This window comes from Pelodiscus sinensis, chromosome 2 (genome assembly GCF_049634645.1).
Source record: "Pelodiscus sinensis isolate JC-2024 chromosome 2, ASM4963464v1, whole genome shotgun sequence".
Taxonomy (NCBI): Eukaryota; Metazoa; Chordata; order Testudines; family Trionychidae; genus Pelodiscus; species Pelodiscus sinensis.
The window spans coordinates 165,182,116-165,199,984 of NC_134712.1; the positions used below are offsets into that span (position 1 = coordinate 165,182,116).

The 17,869-nt window shown below is 44.2% G+C and overlaps 2 protein-coding genes across 2 annotated transcripts; one reads left to right on the forward strand and one right to left on the reverse strand.

Annotated features, from left to right (window-relative positions):
• Nucleotides 1–2,797: 2,797 nt before the first annotated feature.
• On the reverse strand, nt 2,798–8,665 carry MRPL32 (mitochondrial ribosomal protein L32). The gene is made up of 3 exons (XM_075921723.1): nt 8,545–8,665; nt 6,165–6,349; nt 2,798–3,445 (listed from the first exon to the last, which is right to left on the reverse strand). The coding sequence occupies exons 1-3, from the start codon at nt 8,648–8,650 to the stop codon at nt 3,191–3,193; spliced, it is 546 nt and encodes a 181-aa protein (XP_075777838.1). The 5' UTR covers nt 8,651–8,665; the 3' UTR covers nt 2,798–3,190.
• A 226-nt stretch (nt 8,666–8,891) lies between these two features.
• On the forward strand, nt 8,892–15,434 carry PSMA2 (proteasome 20S subunit alpha 2). Its single transcript, XM_075921724.1, has 8 exons — nt 8,892–9,045; nt 10,287–10,363; nt 11,048–11,180; nt 11,703–11,825; nt 12,529–12,610; nt 14,044–14,117; nt 14,900–14,957; nt 15,042–15,434. The coding sequence occupies exons 1-8, from the start codon at nt 9,002–9,004 to the stop codon at nt 15,156–15,158; spliced, it is 708 nt and encodes a 235-aa protein (XP_075777839.1). The 5' UTR covers nt 8,892–9,001; the 3' UTR covers nt 15,159–15,434.
• Nucleotides 15,435–17,869: the final 2,435 nt, after the last annotated feature.

A 17,869-nucleotide genomic window follows, 5' to 3' on the forward strand; every position in this document is an offset into this window, starting at 1 on the left:
TTCCCCACCTCTTTGCTTCCTCTATCTGATAGAGGCAGCAAGGGGGGCGAGAACGACTGGTCAACTCAACTAGCTTATAAGCATTTGCTTTTCGGATAGACTAGTCCTTCACATCCTTAGTTTTGAAGTGTGATATATTATCTATATCACAGATTTTTAAACTTCTACTGCCACAGCTCCCATTTCTTTACTGCAGGTTATTGCCACAGCTGTTTGTTATGTTGCATCACTCAAAAATATAGCATGGTATGACTACGTAGGCTATATATACCAGAATCCAACAAATTGTACTGATGAGCAAAAAACTTGTTGCTCTTCTATCCCTCCCTAAAATAAATCTATTTCCCCTCAAAGGGGGAAAAAAAATCTAATCATGACCTACACCCTATCCCCTCACCCCAAAATTCCATGTTCTCATCCATTCCAGTTTGGCACCAAAAAAAAAAAAAAAAAAAAAAAAAAATCTTCCATTCTGTGTTACACTCTTTTTTGAGCTTCGTTTGTGGCTGGAGAGTCAGAAAGACCTGATGGGATGTAGGGTGGGTTTTAGCTGGATGTAAAAGAAAGGATTCAAGTAATTTTTGGCTTGAATAGGGCCGGGTAAATGGCTACTGGCTCATCTCCACCATCATTCATTCCTTCATCAGGCAGCATGATCTATCTTGAGGATATCCTCTACCTGTCCTCATCCCAGTCCTTTGTATTTGGAGGTCATCAACTAGAGTGGAATCCTATTCATGGCCCCAAAAAAAGTTGACACAGAGTTATGGCTGATTGGTAGTGTCTCATGCCTTTACTGAATGCTCAGTGCACCTACACATAAACCTCTGAAAACCAGGAAATAAAGAGTTATGGTACACATCAGCCTTCCTCTGCTCTCAAGATGGGTCAGGGTTGTGTATCCTATCTCGTTAATCTTCTGCATAACTTATTTCAAATTTGGACCACTAACCTTAACCTAAAACCCTCAAAGCATAATTTTGAAGATAATCCAAGTAATCAAGTGAATTTTAGAGTACCTAGAGAAAAAAAAAATCAGAATTTAAACAGTGAATCTTGCTCTTAATATAAAGTCAGCACAGTACAGGCAGTCCCCGGGTTACATACAAGATAGGGACTGTAGGTTTGTTCTTAAGTTGAATCTGTATGTAAGTCGGAACTGGCGTCCAGATTCAGCCAGTTCTGACTTACATACAGATTCAACTTAAGAACCCCAGGCATCCCCAAGTCAGCTGCTGCTGAAACTGATCAGCGACTGATTCCAGGAAGCCCGGGGCAGGAGCTTCCTGTAGTCAGCCACTGGTCAGTTTCAGCAGCGGATGACTTGGGGACGCCTGGGGCAGAGCAGCTGGGGTGCTGCTGGGTTGGTCCAGTAGCGCCGCCGCTCCTCGGCGCTACTGGACCAACCCAGCAGCACCCCAGCTGCTCTGCCCCAGGCGTCCTGATTCAGCTACTGCTGAAACTGACCAGCAGTGGCTGAATCAGGACGCCTGGGGCAGAGCAGCTGGGGTGCTGCCGGGTTGGTCCAGTAGCGCCCAGAGCGGCGCTACGGGACCAACCGGCAGCGCCCCAGCTGCTGTACCACAGGCGTCCGGAGCAAAGCCGCGGAGCACGGGGGCAGCGGGACAGCCCAGACGCGCCGTGGCTGTCCTGCTGCCCTCGGGCTCCGTGGCTTTGCTCTGCTTTGCTCCCCGTCCCCCTGGTCTGCAGACCAGGGGGACGGGGAGCAAAGCGGCGGAACACGCGGGCAGTGGACAGCCCAGACGCGTCTGGGCTGTCAGCTGCCCGCGTGCTCCGCGGCTTTGCTCTGCAGACCAGGGGGACGGGGAGCAAAGCAGAGCAAAACCGCGGAGCATGCGGGCGGCGGACAGCCCAGACGCGTCTGGGCTGTCCGCTGCCCGCGTGTTCCGCCGCTTTGCTTCCTCTCCCTGGTCTGCTGGAGACCAGGGAGAGAGAGGGCCCCGTTCGTAACTGCGGATCCAACATAAGTCGGATCCGCGTAACTCGGGGACTGCCTGTAATGGAAAAAGGGAAGATTCATCTAGCCATCACTGAAGACACTGAGAAGCAAGAGTTGCCAGTGCAGGGTGGTTTTGCACCCTCCCTGCAAAGAGAAACAACATCCTGAGACTTGAAACATATGTATTGCAGAGAAGTGCACTCTTCGTCCTACCCACAAAAAGTTCAGCATAGAAAATGCAGACTAGCCCTCAAAACAGTAGGGACCTGGTTAACTAGGACAACTACAGAACAGCCTCGGTCACCTGATCAAGTTTTGTGGTTGCGGCACACCACCATTTGGAAATCCCTGATATGTATTATTGACGTTATAAAAAGTTGCCAGTGAATATGTTTAATAATGTTTGTCCGTTCGGCTAAGGATTTCTAAGTATTTAACAATTACTAAAGATCACGTAAAATCCATCTAAGATAAGTTTCTATTTTCACATCTTGATAAACAGATGTTAGATGACTTGTTTTGAGCTGGGCATTTCATTTAGAGCAAGGGACTAGGCCGTCAAGTTCTGTTATATTCTTTTGCCACTAGTCAGTGCAAAGAATGTAACAGAACTTATGGCCTACTCCCTTACTCTAAATGAACTGCCTAACTCAAAACAACTCTATTTCATAGAGGCCCACTTGAAAATTACCCCTGCTGCTTATGTCTCTTCATACATTTTTTAAATTGATATTTTTCTGTTAATATTCTTGACATCCAATCAACAGATTTTTGAAAAGCCCAGACAACTGTTTCAGAATAACAGTCAAAAAATAAAAACAAAAAACCCACAGAGAATTCCTATTCTTATAGAATTTTTAATACTTTTTTAAACAACTGAGAATGTATTTTACATTATTCCAATAAGTAAAAATCACCATTTCAATTTAGAACAATACAGCATTGAAGCAATATGTTGTACTTAACGTGCAATAAGAGTGTACCTCAATATAAAGATGTTCCTGAATTTCTCCTCTTTTTACAACTATAATGCTATTACATTCAGATGTTTCCCACTGCAATGACTTTCATTCTCACATAAAGGAAATGCTTCTGAAGCAAATTGTCCAAAAGATGACAGCTTCCCATCTTAATATTACATGAATTAAAAAACATAGCATTCTTGATAAGCATTTTTTTCTTTCCTTTAGTATTAACTGGTTTTGATGACATTTCTATAGTTCTGTGGAATCAATTCTGTGTGAACCAGCTTGGGCGCTTTCTGTTTCTTTCAATGATCCGCTTGCCTTCATCTTGTTCTGTTGGCTTCTCTCCCTCATATAAGACTACAGTCTCTACAGTGGGAGCATTAAAAGGCCCTGCTTCCTTTTCCTTTATCTGGATCCTTATGAGACCAGTTTCCATTTTAATCTTTTTGTAACAATAGCCACAAAGGACATGTTTCTGTTTCAGATTGCCACATTCAGGACAAATATCTATATTTGTCTAAAAAGATAATAAAGGAAAGTTAAGAGAAGTTGGAACAAACAGGAAAAACTTCATAAAATACAAATAAATGATAGGTTAAGGTAATGAGCAATAGCTATGTGTTTCATTAAACCTCAATTTAATTTTAGTGAGATGTATCATTTTCCCTAGAAAACAATATGTAATACTGCCATGCAAATTCCAAATTCACTGATACCCAGTTCTACTAGTCATCACAATTTAAACAAAACAAAACAAAAAGCTTAGCATCTCTCCCTACTTAAAAGCAAAAATTTAGTAGTAGAAAATTGTAATGCAATTTCATATTACAAAGACTTTAAAACAGTGTTTCTTAAACTTTTTAAGACCGAGGAACAGCAAAAAACAATAATTTGTTTTTTTATGGGGAACACCAAGAATTTTTGTTGGAACCCCCCCCCCCCCCCCCCCCCCAAAAGGAAGCTTGCCCCTTTTGAACGGCCATTTGAACTCTGTTCTCTCTGCGCATGGTGACCATATTTTCTGAACCAAAATTAGGGACACATTACCTACACCCTCTGACCTCTGTTTACTATGCCCCTGACTCTCAGGGTCAAGATGGACACATGACCAGAACTAAAAGTAACCCCCTCTAAGAACTTTTCACACCATCTCCTACCCATAGGGGATGTGTTTGGCCCCCATCCACCCCTCTCCCCCCTGGTGCTGGTCTCCCCCCTGCAGGTGTCTGCCCTTCTGCTTCACCCCCAGAATTCCCTGGCACCTGCACCATCCCTTATCCCTGCACCCTCCTGGTGCTTCTTCCTTCCCTTGCTGCCCCTGCCCTTTCTCCCTGATGCCCATCCCCTCACCACCCTCTGCTTCAGTTCCTCTCATGCCCCTCTGTGCCCTCACACATGACTTGCTCCATCCCCACCTTCCTCATGCCCACCCCTCCTTTCAACCCTTCTCCCAGCACCTCCCCCTGCTTCCTCTTGCCCCCAATGCCCTTCCCCTCTCCTCACATTATGCTGTCCCCTCCACACCTTTCCACCCCCACTGACACCTTCCTTCCCACCTCCTGCCCTTTTCCTCATTGTCTCCACTTGGCCACCCTGCCCCTTGGTGCCTTCCCCTTTCTTCTCCTGCCCTGCCCCCCTCCCCTCAGCACATGTCCCTTCCTCTCCCATCCTCCTTCCCCCTAGCTCTCCAAGCCCCTCCTCCTTCACCTTTTGCCTTCCAGTTTGCGGGGCTGGAGTCTATGGTCAGGCCCCAGAAATCCCCACAGCCCTGACCTCTGTCAGCTAGAAATCCCTAGCTGCTTCCAAGGCAGGATGGCTTGCCGGGCCTGGAGCTGGGCCACCCATGGTACTAATGTTAGTGCTGCATTCCAGTCCCCGCACCAGTTTTGGCTCCCATTAGGTGAGCGGGGGTGGGAGGGGAGGGGAGAAACCCCCCAGCCCACCAGACCTGGCTTGCGGAGCACAGCAGAGCGAGTGGGTCTGTGCACTGCGGCTCCCCCAGTGGGGTGGGAAGGGGCAGGGAGAGAAAGGGTCGTGCACAGAGCACACCGGCTGAGTCCAAATGTACCCCACTCTGCAGACTCCAGCCAGGCTCTGCGCGGTCTCTGCCGGGACTCTGGCGGCAACTCCCTGGAGCATCTCACTGGCTCCAACCAGTGCCCCTCCCCGTCCGGCAGCAGTGGCAGCTGACTGTGGATGGAACAGGCCGGGCTGATGGTGCATAGCGGAGGCAGTCCCGCAGCAGAGGGAAGGGGGCCACAGGTAGCGGGGTGGGGGGCATGCCGGACAGCAGCGCGTGCTGCATGGGAGCTGGAACTCTGGACACTGTGCGCCACTGGCAGTGGCCCTGACTGCCTGTACAAAGCACCAAGGGAGCCGCTTATGTGCTGGGTGGAGGCAGGGAGTTGCTGCTGTGCCACGCTAATGCTGGATGTCTTTAAATCCGGGACTGCCCCGGGAAAAAAAGGGACGTATGGTCACCATATCTCCACAGCACACATCCGACTGCCTCACGGCACACCGGTGTACCACGGATCACAGTTTAAGAAATGCTGCTTTAAAACATACTATGGTTCTATTTATTTCTATAGCCTCAAGTATAAAATTATGAACTAACCACTTATCAAACTGAATGAATCAACTGCATGTTTTATTCTCTTACTAATTTGCAAAATGTATAGCTGTTCCTGTTACCAGGGCTTGACTCTAGAAAGTGACTGCTGGGACAAGTGTTTACTACCACAAACAATCCCTAAGCTAAGGTGTTACTCCTGATAACGTCTGCAGAATTGAGCTTCAAAACGCATAAGCTCATTGTGATGTGCAGGATATTTAGGCATTTTACTCACACTGAACTGTATAAGGAAATTTCATATTTTATTGGTTTGGATTTCAACACAACACCTTCATATCGGTGTACATAAGAAAATTCATTCTGTTCACTGGTGGAAAAAATTAGAGGGAACACTGACCTCAACTGTAATTTTATTTTAAAACGTAGCGTAAGGTTGCATTTTTGATTGTATCACTCAGAATGTCCATTGTATGTGAAATGCATATTTTAAATATCTTTAAAGAAAATTTACAGAGAGGTTTCTTAAGGTATTTGACCATCAATATTTTTCTTGGGCTTTAGAAAATGAGCACAAGGTAAATGCTTTATAAACATACTGTGCATTTTTAAAAGCTATTTTAAATGAATGAGATGATAAGCCAATAGAAATGTCACATATTACCTTGACTTTTATAAGTTTCTTAGGGTTTCTTCGTCTGCACCGGTTCACCTCAATGGTACGTCTCTTCTTGGGAGCTGCCATCCAAAAGATGCTATCTAAAAAGTTTGGAGCCTCATTACATTCTTCCCTAATATCTTCCACTGGCTCAAGAAGAGTAGCTGGAGTCTGAACAGCCAATGCTGGTGCTTGAGAAAAAGAGAGGAAAAAAATGCACTAAAAATAGTCTTCATCCACGTAGTTGTTTAGGTAATCAAATCCAATGCTTTGGCAATGTGTTAAAAGACAAGTGAAATAATGAAGTTTACACAGACATGGCTCTACTGACAAACTGAATAAAATGATCATTTATTTGTAGTGTTATGAAAAGATACAGATGATCCATGCAGGACAATACAAAGACTGAATTAAACGACAAAAAAATCTTTAACACGCAGTTCTTTCCCTATTAGAAAGCCAGGAAATACTCACTTTTAGTCTCCCTATATCTCTCTGAAAAGAACTGTAAGAAAATGCAAACCACAAACCTACACAACTCTTGAAAAGCACAGCTAAGATTCTTATTCCCACACATAGCTGTCTCCTAATCGTGCCCTAGATTGATGTCTGCTGACAAAAATGGTGGTAGGTATGCATGCCTACCCCCCAAAATGATTAGGGAGATGGAACACATGACTTACACGGAAAGACTGAAGATTTGATCTTACTCTTCTGTAGACTAAATAAGGGGGGATTTCATAGCAGCCTTCAACTACATGAAGGGGTGTTCCAAAGAGGATGGAGGGGGTATTCTCAGTGACAGATGACAGAACAGAGAAGCAATGGAGTCAAGTTGCAGTGGAGCAGTTTAGGTTGGATATTAGGAAAAACTATTTCACTAGGAGGAAGGTGAAGTGCTGGAATGGATTACCTAGGGAGGTGGAAGACTATCCATCCCTAGAGGTTTTTAAGTCCCAGCTTGACAAAGCACTGGCTGGGATGATTTAGATGGTACTGGTGATGCTTTTATCAGGGGGTTGGACTCTAAAACCTCCTGAGGAATCTTCCAACCCTATGATTATAAACTGACCTCAATCAGTCTTTCAGATATTAATAATCTCCATGGCAGGATTCAAAGATTATAAAATCAGTAGAAGCCCTGGGCTTGATTGCAAAAATTGCTCTGGCCAGGACTGGCCTGCGACTCAGAGACTCTTGACTTAAAGACTTCAAATTACAAAGAATCCACAATTTACACTACTTAAAACCTGCAAAATGTCCTGTACCCTTTGCTGCAGAGGGAAGCCAAAAAAAAAAAAAAAATTCTGCCAATGTGACCCAGAGGAAAACTCCTTTCCAACTAAGGATGTTAAGAGGTGGGTAACTGGCTAATCGTGTAGTTGATAAAAATTCTATCGACTCCACAAATAATCAAAAAGGGAAGGCGCTCAGTCCTAGCTTGCACCCAGCATGGGACATACCCCATTGCACCTCTGCAGTTTAAATGTACTAAGAGCCAGGCTGCCTGCCCACCCAGCTGTTAGTACATTTCAACTGCAGAGCTGCAACACTGGTAGGTCCTGGACCCAGCACGAGCCAGTATCAATCTGGGCTGCCTGCTTGGGAGCAGCCCCTGTCTGCGGTGGCCGAGGCTGGCTGCAGACTGGGGCTGCTTTGTGGACCCACGGTAGGCAAAGGCTGCTTCATTACAGCCTACCCCTCCCTGCACTGCTGCCTCTTCTAGAGGGAGCAGGCAGCACCACAGAGACAATGCTGGGGACTGCTGGCTGATACAGAGGCAGCAAGAGGGTTGGGGTGGGAGGAATTCAAGTAGTCATCTCGATTACCTGATAAGCCTAGGGAAAGTTGACTACTTGCTTACATCCCTATTTCCAACCCCGAATATGGCAATCAGTTAGATCCTGAGCATATGGGCAAGACCCAACCGCCAGGCATCTGTACAAGAATTCTCTGCAGCAATTGAGAGTGGAAATGTAAAATCCCATATAATTTGTTGAACGTAGGGCTAACGCTGTGTTTAACCATTTAACCGACTGAAGGGGCTACCCAACGCGCAGCACTAGTTACCTGCTAACACCCCTGAGACCTGGTCTAGCGCCCGTCCCATCACAGGCGCTGCGAGCAGTCCCAGAGCAACCTTAGCACATTCGGTCTTGGAGCCAGGTCAGGTTTTTGCCCCCGCTGCTCCCTTTGGGAAGCTCGCCCAGAACCCCACCCGGCTCAGGGTGACAAATCCCAACTCCCCGCGCCCTGCAGCGAGACGGGGGCCCGGCAGGCGGGGTCTAGCTCAGAGGACGCGGGGCGGGTCTGGCGCTGAGGCCGGGGCGGGAGCTCGGCGCGGGCGGCCCAGGCCCAGGCAGCAGACCGGCCGGGCTCTACCTACCCCACGGCGGGCCGGGCAGTCCCGGCAGGAGGCTCCGCTCCAGCTGCCCCCAGCAGCGCCGCAGGAAACCGCGAGCCGGAGACCAGAACACCACCAGCGCCGCCATTTTCCTTCCGCGGCGCACGCAAGCGCAGAGAGAGAGAGAGAGAGAGAGAGGCCGCGGGGCCGTCTGGGAAAACGAGTCGGGCTTCTCTCTCGCGCGGCCGAAACATCGCCCGCCGGGCGCGGGATTGCCTCTCCCAGCATCCCCTGCGCGCGGCCCTCCTCGGACTACAAGCCCCGGCATGCCTCGCGGCGTCGACCCGCATTCGCTCCCCGGGAAGCTATTAGCTCCCGAAAGAAGGGGAATTCCCGCCATGCATCGCGCTGCTCCCCGTCTCCCCCAATCAGGATCCGGCGCCGGACTGGGCGGAGCGAGCCGGTGACTGGGCAGCGCCGCGGCCGGGTTTGGACCAAGATGGCGGCGGAGCGCGGCTACAGTTTCTCTCTCACCACCTTCAGGTAGCGGCGGGGCCGGGGCCGGGACCGGGACCGGGGCGGCGGCGGCGCGAGGGAGGTGGGTGGGTGGCGCAGTCCTCGCCTCCTCCCCCCATCCCGGCCCGGCGGCGGGGTCCGGCCAGCGGGCGAGCGTTCGCTTTTCAGGCCCCGTCGCGAGGTCCCGATCCTGCTCCGGCGCTGCGCCTGTAGCGGGGGGCCAGCCCAGCCTGCTGTGCCCGCGCCGGGGGTGGAGTTGTCCCCGCGGCGGTGCCGATGCGCATCACCGAGGGGCTGCTCTGAACGGGCCGTAGCTGGGGAGACCGGGCCCTGCTTTCCCAGGGGCCGGCTTGGCAGGCAGCGCTGGGCTAGAAAGTGACACGGTCCCTGCGCATCTCCCCTGCCCGCGCTCTCCTCGGTGGGGCTCCGGGGCACGTCTAGCCTGTTGCAGCAGGCGGGCAGCTTGCTCTGCGCGCGTGGACTTGAGTGGAAAGGGGGAGACGCAAACATTAAACACAAACAAAATCCAAACCCTCCACCTCACTAGAAAGTGTCCTTAACTCAAGTTGTGTTTGGTAACACTTGAATTTCTGCTCAGCTTTACTCACATAAACCTAGTTCTAAAATAACCAGAAACATGCCACCACTTAACCGAAATAGAAACTGAAAGGCAGAAATCTGCACTACCATGGAGAGCCCACACAACTTTATTGGAGGGGGAGAGGAAAGGCCAGAAGCACTAAAGCTGCAAAGTATTGACCTAAATTGTATTGAAAGACAGCAGATTAAGAATTTCTACATTAAATATAGAATTTCGGGGGAGACTTTTTATGAATGTGCCTGTTAGACACATCTAAATTTGTAGTTTAATGTTTTGAATGTTTAAGCACAGTTTGGAAATTGTATTTCCTAATGGAGTTACAAACCTTTTAACTCAAAACAGCTACTATTTTTCCTGAAATTTACTTAAAAATCTGCTCGTCTTTTGTTTCTCTAAATTACCCCCCCCCCAAAAAAAACCCTTAATAATACAAGTCACTGTTTTCACATGTATTGCTTTTTGTCATTATCACAGTCCAAAAACAAATGTATTCTTGTGCAAGCTGATGTTCAAACAACTTAGGCAAAAGTAGATTATTTTTTGATGGGACGCTTTTCTAACATCCATAGGTATAATGTCAAAAACCTCATTATCAGTAAATTAATACTTGGGGATATTTTCTTCATAAAGCATCTTATGACTGAATTGTATGTGTTCTCCTTTTTAGCCCTTCTGGTAAACTTGTTCAGATTGAATATGCTTTGGCAGCGGTCGCTGGAGGGGCCCCATCAGTTGGAATTAAAGGTATAAGACATTTTCAATGGTATATTAAGAGACAGTTAATTCAAGGCTCTGGGTTTTAATCCAGTGCATTGTAGGGAGAATCCCAATGCATTTTTGGCTCTTGGAAAATGCATATTTCCTAGTTACTCTATGGGGAACTAGGGAGATGTGATTTACAAGGTAGTGTAGAATTGCATTGTCTTTGCCCTTTTTAGGTGGATTTTCACATGCATTTGGTTGCCATAATATTTTTCATTATTGATTTTCAGATAAATAATTTTAAAAGTCGGAAAAGCAAAGAGACTATAAATAGAAAGGTAGCTAAGAGGAATATACATTTTGAAAAAAAATCCATTTTAGAGAGAGCTTTAATAGAGAAAATTAATCTTTATTCTGATTCTTTTTCCTTTGGTAGGTAGTTCTAGTTTTTAACTAATTTACTTAACAGTTATAGCTAATGTGGATATCGCAGTATCTTTCTTACATGCATTTTAAAAGGATGAAGGAGATATGCCCAACCCCTTGTGTATGACGGGGTAGCTATTATCAGGGATGGCGGCTTAATGTGCTAATGGAAATCTTGAGATCCATGGGAAAGAGAATAATTTTTTCAAATGTTAGCAAACCTGTTATTTGCTTTAGTTGCTTTTGATAAGCTTTTGATATTGAATGTATAAACACAAAAATGTATCTTTTTCTTTCCAGCTGCAAATGGGGTAGTGTTGGCAACTGAGAAGAAACAGAAATCCATTCTCTATGATGAAAGGAGTGTACACAAAGTAGAATCAATTACTAAACACATAGGCCTGGTGTATAGTGGTATGGGTCCTGATTACAGGTATGAGAAGATTGCTGCTGTTGGAGAAGGTTTTTGTAGTGGTCTTGATCTAGATATTTTAATTCACAAAACTGAAGCCTCTGCTGCAAATAGGCCTTTCTGATCTCCAAGCCACCTCTCAACCATTTCCCAAAAATATTAAATCCATCAGTTGTCTTTTAAGGGTTAATCATGCTGGTTGGTGGGGTGTTACCATTTGTGTTAAGAATTTTTTTTTATCTTTTAACAATTGAATCATAAATACAAAACAACATTTATACTTAGAGAATCAAACTTTTATGAAAGAAAGACGTTCAAATAAAATAAGGTTTCATATTCCCTTATGCCTCAGAGTGACTTCTAAGTTGCTGCATAATATCACACTGGAACACACGTATTCATTTCCTTACATAATTATTTAGTCCTGAGTAATTTATCTTCAGTGTCAATGTTGTTATAGTAGAACTTTTAGCTTAATTATCATAGATATTCTACCATTTCCTATAAATATATATGTATTTTTTTAATTTTGCTCTTTTGTAGAGTACTTGTGCACAGAGCTCGGAAGCTTGCCCAACAATATTACTTGGTCTACCATGAGCCCATTCCAACAGCTCAACTAGTACAGAGAATTGCATCTGTGATGCAGGAGTACACACAGTCTGGGTAAGCAATTCTTACTAAACTTGCTGTAGTGTTGTCTGGTTTTACAAAATACTATTTTTCATTTTTTTTTTTTTTTTACTCAAATGTATGCTTTCCTGCCTCAGGGCTGCTTTTCATGTACATGAGAAGTTATTTACCCTTTCTGTGTCAAGTTTCCCCGTCTGTAAAATACTTACCTAACTCATGATGGTGTTCATAGGGTGTTTTCTGATGTGGAGGTGAAAGATACTGTGTAAATGTTTAGTAATCAACTAAACAATGAACACTTAAGATTTTATGTTTAAACGAGAGGAAGGATCTTGGTCAGAAAAAGGTCATTACAGTATAGTGTGGATGAGAGGGAAACTGCTAACTGTTCATATGACAGTGGGTGGAATGTACTAGTAAGTGTCTTGAGAGCATAAAGGTAAAATATCTCTGTATATCTTAAATTTTTGGACTATGGACTATTCCCATTCAGTATTTTTAAGAGGGTCTGCAATGAAAAGATGTCTGTTATAATGCCAAAATAGACAAGAGAGCCCTAGTTAATTATCCATCATGATTAAGTTGTGAGGAAGAAGGATTTGATTATGCCTAATTTCATTTTAAAAAATTAATATCGGGAAAGGAAATAATGTATATAAGGGTCTGAAGAACGTTTTAAAATAGACAATTTTAGATTTAAGGAATAGTTATAGGTTTTCTTTTTCTCTCCCTTCAGTGGTGTACGTCCTTTCGGAGTGTCATTGTTAATATGTGGTTGGAATGAGGGACGACCATATCTATTTCAGTCTGATCCATCTGTAAGTATCTTTCAATTGTAAATTGACTGAGTGTTTTTCAGAGGGATATTATATTATAAGTAGTATTTGTGAGATACCTGTGGGGTGGGAACGGGGAGACTTGGTGACTGAAAAAGGAGGTGATCAAATTTCATCTAATTCACATGTAACATGATCAAAATTAATTCACGCTTAAAGTAACAGGACTATAAACTTATTTTGCAGATTCACTGTTCTGTGTCAGTGCATATATTTTTTCAATGTATTTTTTGTGCAAAAGAGACTTCGCAACACAAATATTTCATGAATTTGTGTTAATTTTGCCAAATAATTCATTTGAAAAAGACATCCCCAAAAGTCAAAACATTTAATTTCAATACTTTTTAAATAAAAGATTTTGCTTTTTTCAGTTTGAAATAATTAAAAATCTTGAAAACAAAACACTTTAGTGTGACCTGAAATATATTTTTAGACTTTGGAATTTTTCAATATTTTTGTTTTTGATTTTATACAAAACTGTTTTCTTTCATGCCTTCGCAGAATTGGTATGGGGGAATGTGCCAAACCAGGGAGGTTCGCTGACATTGGCCCTTCATCCCACTGTTCTTCCCTGTTGCTGGTTCCTTCAGCCCAGCTGGGCTGCCTACTGAACAGCCCCAGACCTGCTGTCGGCCGGGTTGCTGTGGCCCTAGCCCCACTGCCGGGCAGCATGTGGCCCCAACCCCAATCACAGTGTGGTGTCAGCCAGGCTTCTCCTGGGCTGCTGTGGCCCTGACCCCTTTACTGGGTGGCCAGCAGCCTTGATCACGTTCCGCCACCACCTGGATTGCCCTGGTCCCTCTGCCACCAGACTCATCTGGCTGCGCTGGGCTCCCAGTTGCTGGCCCTCCTGCTCTGGGTCTGTTGCATCTAGGAATGTCTGGTCATGCCAGACCACGGATGTTGCCAGACCAGAGAGTCTCAGTTTAGGGACATGCAACCTATAGTTTGAATAATAAATTTATAAAACAGTTATGCAATTTGTCATTTATCATAAAATATATAAAATCCATTCTAATAGAGAGTAAAGGCATACTTTTTCTGATGAGTTAGTCTTATATCTTTCCCAATAATGCAAAACTTTCAATTTGGCTAAAAACCCCCCACACATTTGAAATTGTTTTTAAGCGTGATCTTTTTACATCATGAAAAAGAAGGGGTGAAATGTCAGCTTAAAGTACACAGTGTCTTAAGTAAAAGAACATTTGTACTTTTTCAGCATCAAATATTTAAAAAGCCAGTCCTCAAAAACAATTCTTTCAGAGCTTTGAATTGATTATTAGGAGCCCTTAAATATCCAAATCAAAAACTTTTTCACAAATTGTATTCTATTTTACAAATCAATTGAATGATAAGTATGTGTTAGCGTTACATTGTTTTCATGTAATATGTTTAATATGTTTTCATCAATCCAGGGTGCTTACTTTGCATGGAAAGCCACAGCAATGGGAAAAAATTATGTGAATGGAAAAACTTTCCTTGAAAAAAGGTAACGCTTCTGCATTACCAGCCATACTCCTAACACAGTGGCTCTCATTTTTTCCAAACTATTGTACCCCTTTCAGGAGTCTGATTTGCCTTGTGTATTCCCAAGCTTCACCTCACTTAAAAACTATTTACTTACAAAATCAAACATAAAAATACAGGTGTGTCACCAGCACTCTTACTTCCCCATTTTACCATTTATTTATAAAATAAATCAATTGGAACATAAATATTGTACTTCGTTTCAGTGTATCTAGTGCAATATAAACAAGCTGTTATCTGTGAGAAATTTTAGTTTGTGCAGACTTCACTAATGCTTTTTATGTAACTTCTTATGAAATTCAGCATATTTCTAGAAGAGCTGCTATGTCCCCTAGAAGACCCTGAGTATCTCCAGGGTACACGTTTCCCTGGTTGAGAACCACTGTCTTAAAATACTGATATGTACATCTGTTTTAGCCAAACTCAGAATTTTAATTTAACCCCTGCTGTGGGTTACATGTTGGCTCCTCAGGAGCGGGACTAGAAGCCCTTGCCCTTGCCATCCCTGCTCCTAGGGAGGCTTCACTGCAGACTCTGCAGTCTAAAGCTTATTTAAGCTTTATGGGACAGAGCCTGCAGCGCATGTAACCACTATGATTTTTAGCAGTTACAGTTATATTTTTAAATTACTTTTTGCATCCTTAGTTGCATGTTTCTTAGACTCTTAAATACATTAGGATTCTAGTGGCCTTTGAGAGAATATTTTAGGTTCATACAGAACTGTGATCTGATTCTTTTTTGTAGATACAATGAAGATTTGGAACTTGAAGATGCCATTCACACAGCTATCTTAACATTAAAGGTTAGAGAAATGCCTTAAATAGGTTTCTTACAGTTGTATGAAATTATTGGTATAGTTACGGAAACTCTCTTTTCTCTTCAACAGGAAAGCTTTGAAGGGCAAATGACAGAAGATAACATAGAAGTTGGGATTTGTAATGAAGCAGGGTTTAGAAGGCTGACACCAACTGAAGTTAAGGATTACTTGGCTGCAATAGCCTAGTATTCACCATGACTGTGTGAATTCACACAGATCTTTTTAATTTTCTCTACTTAAATCTTTTTGTTTGCAGTTTCTGCATACCTATTTCTACAGGGTTTGTCTGACATATTTTAAATATTATGGGTGCAAATGCTCTCGTCCTAATAGTGATACTTGGAATCTTAACACACAGAATTATTCCCATTGATACATGGAATCTTTGTGCATGAAATTGTACAAAATTGGAAGTTATTATGAAAGCTTATCAAAGTTAAAGAATAAAACATACAAAGGGCACAGTTTTGTGGGGAGTGTTTGTGTCTCTTTAATTTTCAATACAAAATTCAATTTCAATATTATTTTACTAAGGAAGCATATATTTTAAGTAATAAGCACATTTAGCGCTAGAGCTATGACAGCCAAACTAAATTGATATTACACTTTAAGTGTTTTTATACGTGTGAGGGAGCATGAATATTGATTAACATTAGCATTTAGTTTACAGTGTAATATGAAAAAGCCCAAACAATTGACTTCACTTTGGTTTGCCTAATTTTGGAATTTTCTAATGTTTACTACATATAATGCAGAATGAGCAAAGTCCTCTAAGTGTGGGTGGATCTCCTATTTACTTCACTAAGGGGATATCTACACAGCAGGGCTAAACTCGAAATAAGTACGCAACTTGAGCTACGCTAATTGCGTAGCTTAAGTCGAAATAGCTTATTTTAACTTTTGGTGCTGTTTTCACAGCAGTTATTTCAAAATAGAGCACTCGTCCCCCGACTTCCTTTACTCCTCGTACAGTGAGGGTTACAGGAGTCCGATTAAGCAGTCCTGCAGCTCAATATTATTTCGACGTTCTATCAAAATAACTGCTTGTGTGTAGATGTGGACTGTTATTTTGTAATAACGTTAGTTATTCCGAAATAACGCTGATGTGTAGACATAGTGTAAGGAATGCTACAGTGATTGAACCCTGGATTTGCATGTCTGCTAATACAGGTGTTCTGTTACTGCACTGTCTCATAGTTTAAGTAGTTGCATTTTTGAGAATTGATGTACTGCTGTTTGAAATGGGAAAATAAAGATTTTACTAGATCAGGTACACAGTATTTTTCCTCTACTATTAATATAGTTCTACAGTAGGAAGAAAAGGGATGCCTTAAATTATTCCTTAAATAATATTTAATTATGTAAACTGCCCTTGAATTGTTAATTAACTTGCATGAAGTAATGCAACAGTTGTCAACAACTTCTTTAGAAGCAACAGTGAAACTGTACATTGTAGCTTCACAGATATAAGACTGGGTACTTAAGTGTTTTATTTTTAAACAATTTTTGGTATAATTTCAAATATTTTTAGTGCACAAAATAATTAGTTCTTCACTCATTCTCAAAGTGAATGCTAATTGGGACTCGTTAGATTACTGAAAATTACTAATACCGCTCAGTGACATCAGAATGTAAAGTGACCAAGCGCAGTAGGCACACAGAACTATTCTTATGTAAAAGAGTTGACAGATTTTTTTTTTTTGGGTAGGCTGCTGGTGTGAAAGTAACAATAAGGTGAAGAACATTTAGTCTCATTTGATAGTGCTCCAGACATTCTCTCTTGGGTCTCTCTTAATGTGTTTTAAATTATTAGGAGTCCTTTAAGTAGGATCTTATACAGCAGGTAGCCTTGATACTCATATCACAGCTAGGGATTTCCATCAACTACTCTTAGTCAATAAGGGGGTTCAATACAGCTCTGCTTTTTAAATGTACAGTAAACTTCCAATAATCCGGCACCTTAGGACCCAGGTGGTGCTGGATTATCAGATATGCCGGACTATCGGAAGGGGGGGGGCTATGAGTCATCTGGGGTGGGGTGGATGCCACCTCAGACCCCTCATAGCCCCCCCTTCCGATAGTCCAGCTCTGCCCCAGGCATCCCTGATTCAGCTGCTGCTGGTCAGTTTCAGCAGCAGCTGAATTGGGGACGCCTGTAGCAGAGCAGCTGGAGTGCTGCCAGGTTGGTCGGGTAGCGCCGACCCATGGCGCAGCGAGACCAACCCGGCAGCACCCCAGCTGCTCTTGGGGATGCCTGAGGCAGAGCAGCTGGGGTGCTGCTGGGTTGGTCCCGCAGCGCTGCTCCTCAGTGCTACTGGACCAACCCGGCAGCACCCCAGCTTCTCTGTCCCAGGTGTACCCAAGTCAGCTGCTGCTGAAACTGACCAGCGGCTGACTCCAGAAAGCCCGGGGCAGAGCAGCTCTGCCTTGGGCTTCCTGGAATCAGCCGCAGATCAGTATCAGCAGTGGCTGAATCGGGGACAGCGGGGGTGCTGCTGGGTTGGTCCCGCAGCCCCGAGGGGCAGCGCTACGGGACCTACCCGGCGGCACTCCAGCTGCTCTGCCCCCAGCTTTCCCGATTCAGCTGCTGGTCAGTTTTAGCAGCGGCTGAATGGGGAAGCTGGGGGCAGCGCAGCTCCAATGGTCTGGCTGCCCGGAGCACTTCCGGCACCATCAGGAACCTGGACCATCAGATGCCGGACCATTGGAGTTTTACTCTAGTAAGAGCTCCAGGCTCTTTTTACATTTAAAAAGCAGAGGTGCAGAATGTGGGACCCAGCACAAGTCGGGACTACTCAGTCCTGGCTCACATAATTTCCCCTGCTGGCAGTTCTGCCTTCCCTGCCACCCGTGGAAATGGTGCTAGGGAGATTCGGCTTTTAAGACAGCTCCCCGCC

What these genes read in the sequence shown, in the direction of transcription:
- MRPL32 (XM_075921723.1), bottom strand. Translation starts at nt 8,650, where the DNA reads ATGGCGGCGCTGGTGGTGTTCTGGTCTCCGGCTCGCGGTTTCCTGCGG. An exon ending in ACTGCCCGGCCCGCCGTGGG is followed by an intron (nt 6,350 to 8,544) that starts GTAGGTAGAGCC and finishes CTTTTTCTCAAG; the next exon opens with CACCAGCATTGGCTGTTCAG. An exon ending in AGAAACTTATAAAAGTCAAG is followed by an intron (nt 3,446 to 6,164) that starts GTAATATGTGAC and finishes TTATCTTTTTAG; the next exon opens with ACAAATATAGATATTTGTCC.
- PSMA2 (XM_075921724.1), top strand. Translation starts at nt 9,002, where the DNA reads ATGGCGGCGGAGCGCGGCTACAGTTTCTCTCTCACCACCTTCAG. An exon ending in CAGGAGTACACACAGTCTGG is followed by an intron (nt 11,826 to 12,528) that starts GTAAGCAATTCT and finishes CTCTCCCTTCAG; the next exon opens with TGGTGTACGTCCTTTCGGAG. An exon ending in CAGCTATCTTAACATTAAAG is followed by an intron (nt 14,958 to 15,041) that starts GTTAGAGAAATG and finishes TCTCTTCAACAG; the next exon opens with GAAAGCTTTGAAGGGCAAAT.